We start from the raw sequence: 9389 nt of genomic DNA on the forward strand, positions 1-9389 counted from the left end.
CATCAGGGAATTTCAGGGATTTTTTAAAATGTTGGCGCTTTAATACAGCTGTGGACACAATTAAGATCTATTAGGAGGCGGGGCTTCTGACCCTGCCTGCCACGACGAACCCAGGCTGAGAGGGATACAACATCCCATCCCAGCAGAAAGACCGAGATTCTCGATAAATATTCTCCTCACAAGGGAATTGAACTCGGATATCATGTGTGGGATAACTGCGCGGCTAACCGCTACACCATAGACATGTTAGGTATTGACGTTAAGAAATGTAGCTAGTTCATGAATTTGTATTTACATAGTATTTAGAAGTATTGAGGTGTCTTTCTTATTTATCATGAAATGTAAACAAAGGCCCTTACTCTTATATTTTTTATCTCGTTTATCTTTTTGTTTCATATACTCAAATAATTTTGTTCGTTTCACCCATTTCATGTTTTATCTTGTTACAACTATAGCCTCATTGAGCTTCCATTCCTATCTCTAATCCTGCTTTCTCCTTTCTCTTCTATTTCAGATGGAACTTCTGGCCGACAGAGGCAACTGGGAGGTGATCGTAGCGGCGAGAGCTCGACAACCGAAGGTGAAAAGGGTTCTGAAGAAGTTCTTGTTGTTTGAGGATGATGACCATACCTCGAGGATGTGGAAATGGTCCTCCTTTAAACACGAGCTGTCCTTCTTGCAATCCCTGGAGCACCATAACATCGTCAGGGTGTTGGCTGCTTTTCAGTGCCCGTCCTATTTGGGTATTGCGATGGGGTATCATCCCACGGATCTTTCCCGTGGACTGCTTGACGTGACCTACTCCGAGGCGGAATCCTACACACGTCAGCTCACGGACGTCATGTGCTACTTACATGGTCAGCGCATCATTCACGGAGATCTCAAGCTAGGGAACGTTCTCCTAGACAGAGCCGGCGTGGTCAAACTCTGTGACTTCGGTCACTCTCAGGTCATTCCCCATGATACAGACAAGCCCAACGGGTGGGGAGGCACCAACGGTTATCTGCCACCAGAGTTATACGACAGCCAAGTTCACAACGCCTTCAAGATGGACAACTACTCCCTGGGCATCTTGCTGTGGGCTTTGTTCTTCGGGACTGCTCCTTGCGACAACATTGATTATCTGAACGAAGTGGACAACGGTTGGTTTCTCAAGCCACAACACACGCACTGTCTTCAGCGGCTTCTGACTCTAACCCCTACACTCCGAGCACACATTTGGGAGATTGCTGGGATTCTCAAGGACGAGGATACATCAGAACGTTGCGTGAGGAAGGGCTCTGTGTGTTCTCTGAGCTCCGAGAGTTCTTCGGACTCTGCTCAAGCGAACCAGTCATCTCCAGACAACGGTTCCTCTGTAACGGAACGTCCAGAGAGTGCGGCCGTGTGGAACCAGTTCCTTGCCCCACCGCCCCCACACCCTCAGGCCACATCCTGCTACCTTCTTCCTCAAACGGCATATCCAGACAGTGGAGACGTCACAACCAGCCTGGCTCCGACTTGGCCGCCTCTTCACAAAGACCTTTGAAATGTACAACTCAGCAATTCTTGGACATTCTCTCCAACAACTTCCAGATGTTGGGTCAGTCTGAGCGGCCATCTCCTGGTAACGTTTTTCCTGACCGGAATTCTCCACAAGGCTCAGCTGGCTTCAACCAGGACATGCCTGTGTTCTCTGTTTCTTCACCATAGCCTTCCCGCTTTTTTTTTTCTCTCTTAGTGAGATTGTGCGAGAGATAGAGAGAGAGAGAGAGAGAGAGAGAGAGAGAGAGAGAGAGAGAGAGAGAGAGAGAGAGAGAGAGAAAGAGGGGGGGAAGAGAAAGTGTGTGTGTATGTGCGTGTGTGTGAGAGAGAGAGAGAGACAGAAAGTGTGTGTGTATGTGTCTGTGTGTGTGTGTGTGTATGAGTGTGTATGTGTGTGTGTGTGTATGTGTGTGAGAGAGTGTGTAGGTGTGTGGCTGCGAGAGGGGGGGGGGGGAGAAAATGTATGTGTGTTCGAGAGAGAGAGACAGGCGGGTAGAAAAAAGTACGTGTGTCTATGTGTGTGTATGGGTGAGAGAGAGAGAGAGAGAGATTGGGGGAGGGGGGGAGAAAGAAAGTATGTGTGTGTGTGTATTAGAGCGCCTATGTGTGTGTGTGTGTGTGTGTGTGTGTGTGTGTGTGTGTGTGTGTGTGTGTGTGTGTGTGTGTGAAAGAGCAAAAGAGAAAGAGAGACAGAGAGAGAGAAAGAAAGAGAGAGAGAGAAAGAGAGAAAGAGAAAGAGAGAGAGAGAGAGAGAGAGAGAGAGAGAGAGAGAGAGAGAGAGAGGGAGAGAGAGAGAAAGATACGGGAGGAGGGGAAGGTGTTGGAAGGGGGCGGACACAAAGACAGAGAGCATTGTGAGAGATGGTAGATAACAGGGTGTGGCTGCAAAAGTTTGTTCCAGTTTTGACGAGTTCGCATGTACATATAGGGAACGTTTTTATGCACATTTTGTACAGTTAAAGTGAAGAAATAAAGTTATTTAATTAACTGTCATACACGATATGTGTTCATTCGTTTACTTTTTTTGTAGCAAATAAACTCATCTTTTCTAAAATAGACCTTCTGGTTTCAGAGTTCTGGGCATAAAACGTAATATATATTTGTATGGGCACCAACGCGTAAGTTCTTGCATAGGTGCAAATACGCTTTCCTGACTTAACGAGTTCATGTGTACATACAGGGAAGGCTTTTATAGCAAATTTTGTACAGTTAAAGTGAAGAAATAAAGTCATTTGATTTACTGCCATACAGGATACGTGTTCATGCGTTTAATTGTGAATTTTTGTGTATAATATGTATATAACATATAATTTTTTGTGGAAGGGCACCAGCGCGTAAGTTCTTGTGTAGGTGCAAAAATACTTTCCTGATTTCACCAGCTCACATGTACATACGATGAACGATTTATGCACATTTTGTACTGCCAAAGCTAAAAAATAAAGCTGCTTAATTATTCTCGTCCATAAAATGATAATGTCACTATGGTCATTGGTTTAAATGTGGTTAAACTCTTCTTTTGTCAAATAATAATATCCCTTACGATTTCACAGTTCTGTGTATGTATATACTGCGTCTGTAAATGCATCAGTGTGTAAGTTCTTGAGTGTGTTTTGGAGATAGATAGATAGATAGATAGATAGATAGATAGATAGATAGATAGATAGATAGACAGATAGATAGATAGATAGAGAGTGACAGACAAACAGACTGATACAGTTACGGACACACAAACAGAGAGCATCGTAGAGATTGTAGATAGCAGGGTGTGGCTGCAAAGACGAGTTCCTGTTTTAACGAGTTTGTGTGTACATATACAGGGAAGGTTTTTTAAAAGAAAATTATGTATAGTAAAAGATAAGAAATAAAGTCACTTTTTTGCTATAAAATACTATGTGTGTTTTTTGGTTTCCCAGTTGCTTCTTTTTTATTTTTTGTAAATAAACTCCTCTTTTGTAAAAACATATATTTTGATTGTATTGTTTGTTTATTTGTGTATGAGTGTGTGTATGTGTGTGTGGGGGAGCGTCTATCTATCTTTCTATCTATCTATCTATCTATCTATCTATCTATCTATCTATCTATCTATCTATCTATCGCACGCGTACAGTGTTGGACTGTAGGTGTTCAGTGCCCATACACTTGACTAGAGCTCTATGGGGAATCTTCTGTTGTTTCCCCTTTACTCTTGTCTTCACGGTGAGCAGCCATGTTGCGAAATTCGATAGTTGTAGGAATGAACCAACAAGTCTGATGGTCAAGACCCCAGCAAGTTCACTGAACCAACAAGTCTATTTAGTTTAGTTTTAGAAAGTGTTTTACGTCACTTGCAACACAATAAGGTCATTTTAGTACAGAAAATTAAAGGTGTTACAAGAGAGAAACAAACACAAAATGGAGGGGAGATAAAGATGATATATTATGTTTAATAGGAAAGAAGAAGTAATCCACACCAGAGCACCTGCCAACCACCCCACACCATCAGATCTGATAGTCAAGATCTCAGCAAGTTCACTGAGATTGACTCCACAGCTTGTGTTTCGTGTACACGAGGAGGTCTTTGTTTACCATTGTTGTTTTAGACACAACAACAACATCATCAACAACAACAACAACAACATCATCATCATCATCATCATAGAAAACAACAGCAACAACAACAACAGCAACCTCAACAACAACAACAACAAAAACAACAAAAACAACAACAACAACAACAACAACAAAAACAACAACAACAACAACAAAAATGGCCTCATCAAAAACAACAACAACAACATCATCAACAATAACAACAACAACAACAACAACAACAACAACAACAACATCAAAAACAATGTGTTTGATCTTAGAGTGAGAATCACAAACTGACACTCTTAAATTTTCACTGATTTTTTAAATTTAGCACTTTTATCCGAAATAATTTTGCGTGGATTGTAAAACTAAAGTGATTTTTAAATTATTTTCCTGACGAATCGACCTAGTTTCACCAACATATAGTGCATTAACCCCCCAAAACCTATTCCAGTAACACAGCTCTATGATTTCTGTTGGTAACAGGAGAGAACATTTTCCTAGGAAGTTTGACGCAAAAGTTGACGTTACGCTCTAATGTGACGGAATTAAGCCAAGAAATTTCACATTTATGTCTATAGATGGTTGATTCATTTCATCAACATTATTTCAAATGAGAATCTAAAATTTGACATTTTTTAAAAAAGGACTATACTTGGATGGAACTTAATTTACAGTTTAAAAATGAATAATAACGCTGACTTGGTGTTACGGAAGGAACAGTGTGTCAAATCTTAATTTGGTAGGTCTAATAATAGGCTTATAGCTTACAATCGAAATGGTCTAAGACGACCACCTAAAGTTGTGAAAAAATTGCCATCTTAGAGGACAGGTGGCTGTCTTACACAGTGTTATTATAATGTCAACCCTCCCAACCCCCCCCCCCCCCCTCCCCGAGGGTGAAATGGGAAACAGTCGTTTTTACAGGTACACAGGTGGCTGTTAGATCAGGTCCGGCTATGTTTCTTAAAATGTCGTGAAAAAAAAGTATTTGATTCCGGACAGAGAGCTAAGACAATTTTGTTATCTTAGTTCATTTTCCACACATTTAGATTGCTTCCACTTTTACTTGTTATAGATAGGGCCTACAGTTTTTAAAAAAAAAGTCTTTTCCCTCCTTTTTCTTTGTATTCTTTCATCTGTTTGTTGCAAGTGTCATTGGGCTTTCACTAAAACAAACAAAAAAAATGTAGGCTATATGTGAGGCAGCATGGTGGAATAAGGCTCTCGTCAATATTTGGGCATGTACAGTTATTTGTATCATCTTACAGTTTGTTCATTGTCTTTATTTGGGTGAAAAAAATATCCATTTATCTTGAATACAAGTCGTAATATTTGGGAATGAAGGGGGTGGGGGTCACCTGTTTTCAGAGGTAAAATTAGTGAGAAAATGGCCCCAAAGATTAGTTATTTCCTTAGCTTAAGATTCCGTGGTAGCTGAAAATTTACATTTTTTGTGCCTTTAATCAACGTTTTCAGAAAAAGCCACACAGAAATGAGTTCTTTAATGGGCATGAAAGATGTTGAGCTAAAAAACAAAAATTTGATAAAAATTCACAAACCTGCGGAAAAATGTAGGTTTCTTCACTTGATTATTTTGACGAGAGTCTTATTCCTCCAGGCTGCTTCACATATGTACATCTTTCTTCCTGCACATTCCGAGCTTGTCCACAGAAACGGTTTCTTTTTAAGCGAGATAAAAGTGATGATCGAGCCCACCCCACCCCGGAAAAAAATATTTTTAAAATTTCTAAACGGGGTGGGGGGGGGGGGATTAATGTTGGTATCTTTCATTTAACTATTTTGACGAGTATAACATAGATGAAAATAAAATATAAGTTTTCAAACTATGTGGGAGGGGCATATGATGATCATGACTGTAAGGCGCATCGATATCGATGGTGATTTAACATTCTCACCGCCTGTTCATTTCACGTGACACCCTTTCGAGACACCCCAATAAGGACATTGAAAAAAAACAACATACAAAACACCACCAGCACCAGCACCACCAACACCACAACCAAAACCACTACCACTACCGGCAACAATAACAACAGCAACAACAACAGCAACAACAGCAACAACAGCAACAACAGCAACAACAGCAACAACAGCAACAACACAAAATACGACAACAAGAAAAAACCAAACCCGACATCAAAAAAGAAAAAGAAAGAAAAAAGAAAACCAATCCCAAACAAACAAATAAAAACAAAAAAGTACAAACAAACAAAGGTACAAACAAACAAACAAATTTGGATAATACCATTAGATTGACATTTAAAAAGGTAGACCTCAGAAACTGTCAAAAGATCACTGGAACAAAGGAACACATCGCATGCGGCATACGTGAGAGACAAAGAAAAGGCTGTGAGGAAGAACAAGGAAGTAATGCTGCATAATCATACCCTCGGGACACGTTGGATCATACCCGAAAACAGAGTTAGTAATAAAAACTGTATTACGCAGCTTCTCATTGGAAGTTCTAACTGACTTAAAAATAGGCTTACTCCACCCATTCATCATCCAGTGCCAGATCTTCGACAGACATCGGCAATCATGGTTCTCCATTCATTCCTTTGCTCGGATGCTCTAAAATGCTGTTCCACCCATTACCCACCTATTTCTCTCTCTGTCGCTATCGCTGTCAGTCTGCTTTTCTGTCTGTTTGTGTTTTTGTCTGTGTGTCTGTGTCCTTACAAGTAATCAGGCTTTCTCTTCTCACCTCTCTGGTCTCAACAGCACAAAGTCTGCTTTGACTATCAAGGCACCCCGGAAATAACGGGTCACGAGTGTGACAAACATACAAGAGAAGTAGAGGAAAATGACGATAGTAAGGATTAGGAAAGAAAAAGCAACAGTTCCCCTTTGCAGTTCAGGCACGATTGTGTTATGAGCATGACATTCTTAAATCCACCAATTTACAATTCTACTGTGCATGATGTCCTTTTAGGGAATGGCCTAAAGACACTTCTCAGTTTGTAGCACCGCCCCGAGAGGGGGGGGGGGATACGATAATTGGAAAAGTGACGTATGATGGAGTCTCACACAAAGAAGTCGACGTGATGAATGTGTGTGTGTGTGTGTGTGTGTGTGTGTGTGTGTGTGTGTGTGTGTGTGTGCTTGCATGCGTGTGTACATGTGTGTGTGTGCGTGCGTGCGTGCATGTATTTATGCAATGTGTAGGCATAAATACATCAGTGGTTGTACATGTGTATACTTGTAGTCGAAATCGACAAAATAAAAATCATTATGTTTTATCAGAAGAATTGGTATTGTTATTGATAGTAGGAATGATAGTAGGTGTCTGGTTTGCAGGTGCTCAGATGCGGTCTGTTCCTTCTTTTCTGTCATCGTTATCTCTCGTCCTGCTCTACGTATATTACTTTCAAGTAACATCTTTATCCGTTAGTACTTATATTAGCTTTTTGTGTTGCAAGTGCTGTAAAACTTACTGGAACTAAATACTTTTTTATATGTTGTAGTAGTAGTAATAGCAGTAGTAGTAGTAGTAGTAGTAGTAGTAGTAGTAGTAGTAGTAGTAGTAGTAGTTGCACACAGCTACCTGCTGTGTCTTCGATAGCCAAGAGCAAGCAAAATGCGAGAGTCCTGACGGTTTGGTCCATGAGGTAGACGTTTCAAAATTTGAGATTTTGGTACAGTTGAAAAAAAGACAAAATTCCCTTTCAATTAATAATAATATCTAAAATAATGGCATTTATAAAGTGCTCAACCCTGATTTAAGCGCAGGCTCTGGGCGCTTTAGAATACAACAATGTTATATTATAATCAGTACCCTGTGTTTTGACCCAAATAAAATCTCTGCGCACCAAGATTCGACACTTTAACTCCAATAATGTCAAGTCTGTGCGCCTCTACGGCTGCGAAACATGGAAGACAACAAAGTCCAGACTTTCATCAACAGGTGTATAAGGAGTATTCTAAGAATTAAGTGGCAGGATAGAATAAGAAATGAAGAGCTGTGGGAAAGGACAAGACTAAAGGATTTAGAAGCAGAAATAGGACTAAGAAAGTGGCGATGGATGGGGCCCACCTTCAAAAGCCCAGCGGAAAAGTCACAAGACAGTCGCTGCAGTGGAACCCACATGGGGCTCGAGGCAGGGCTAGGCCACTGAAACGTGGAGGAGATGTGTGGAAAGAGACATGAGAGAGATGAAGCTCACTTGGAACAAGCTTGGAAAGATGGCCCTGGACAGAGATAAATGGAAAGGGCTTGTATGTGGTCTATACCCTGCCAGGGGTGGAATACATTGATAATATCTATTTCTTCCTCTTCTCTCTCTCTCTCTCTCTCTCTCTCTCTTTCTCTCTCTTTCTCTCTCCCCCCTCTCTCTCTCTCTTTCTTTCTCTCTGAGTGCATGTGAGTGTGTGTGTGTGTGTGTGTGTGTGTGTGTGTGTGTGTGTGTGTGTGTGAGAGAGAGAGAGAGAGAGAGAGAGAGAGAGAGAGAGAGACACACTGAAAGAGATATAAAACGAGAGGGGGGAAATGGGGATGGGACAATAAAAGTAGATTGTTGAGACGTTCTTGCTCACTCAATTTTTTTATACATCAAAGAAATTCTCTCACTAAGGTTTCTCTTGAACATAATGGTTTGTGTAGCGTTAAATGTTGAACTTCAGTGAACTACATCATACCAGCTTCACCGCTTCTAGCGGTCACCCATTGTCCAGTTTTCACACCCGTGCCGGTTACGTCGACGACTCACAAAATTTAGCGGACATGGACAACGATTAAAAAGCTGGCTTGTCATATCCGTATACACACTTGCCTTTTGTAGATGTTTTCAGTTTGGAGATCAAAGAAACGATTGAACTGATGGCCCTGAGGGAGCCAGGTGACTCCTGACAGGGTAGGGCGGACAATAGAGATAATGATGTCATCAGATCCTGGACTGGCTGGCCTCGGCTTGTTTTTGTTACAGATTTTATGGATTTTTATGAGGATCATGGAAATTTTAAAATCAACTTTTGATAGGTTCTCTGTAACTAAATATGCCTATAAAGTTCCCTCCACATATAAACAAAAAACAAACAAAAATCAAAACAAAAGCTACAACCAAAATAAAAAAAATCATCAACAAGCGAACAAAAATGAAAAACACCCCTTCTCTTAAAAAAAGATAAAATAAAATGAAATGGAATAATAATAATAATAATAACAATAATAATAGTAATAATAATAATGATAATAATAATAATAATAATAATAATAGATAGCATTTGTATAGCGCTAATCCCCGTTCAACAGCAAGCTATATGCTCTTCACAAT

At 40.4% G+C, this 9389-nt stretch overlaps 1 protein-coding gene across 1 annotated transcript; it reads left to right on the forward strand.

Moving 5' to 3' along the window:
• Nucleotides 1-514: 514 nt before the first annotated feature.
• Nucleotides 515-1528, forward strand: LOC101859103 (serine/threonine-protein kinase Aurora-3-like; the record flags this gene model as incomplete). The annotated part of the gene is made up of 1 exon (XM_005099968.1): nucleotides 515-1528. A coding segment is annotated over one exon (1014 nt), but the record flags the coding sequence as incomplete, so codon positions are not given.
• Between the last annotated feature and the right edge of the window lie 7861 nt (nucleotides 1529-9389).

Source organism: Aplysia californica, unplaced genomic scaffold (genome assembly GCF_000002075.1).
Source record: "Aplysia californica isolate F4 #8 unplaced genomic scaffold, AplCal3.0 scaffold00231, whole genome shotgun sequence".
Lineage (NCBI taxonomy): Eukaryota > Metazoa > Mollusca > Gastropoda > Aplysiida > Aplysiidae > Aplysia > Aplysia californica.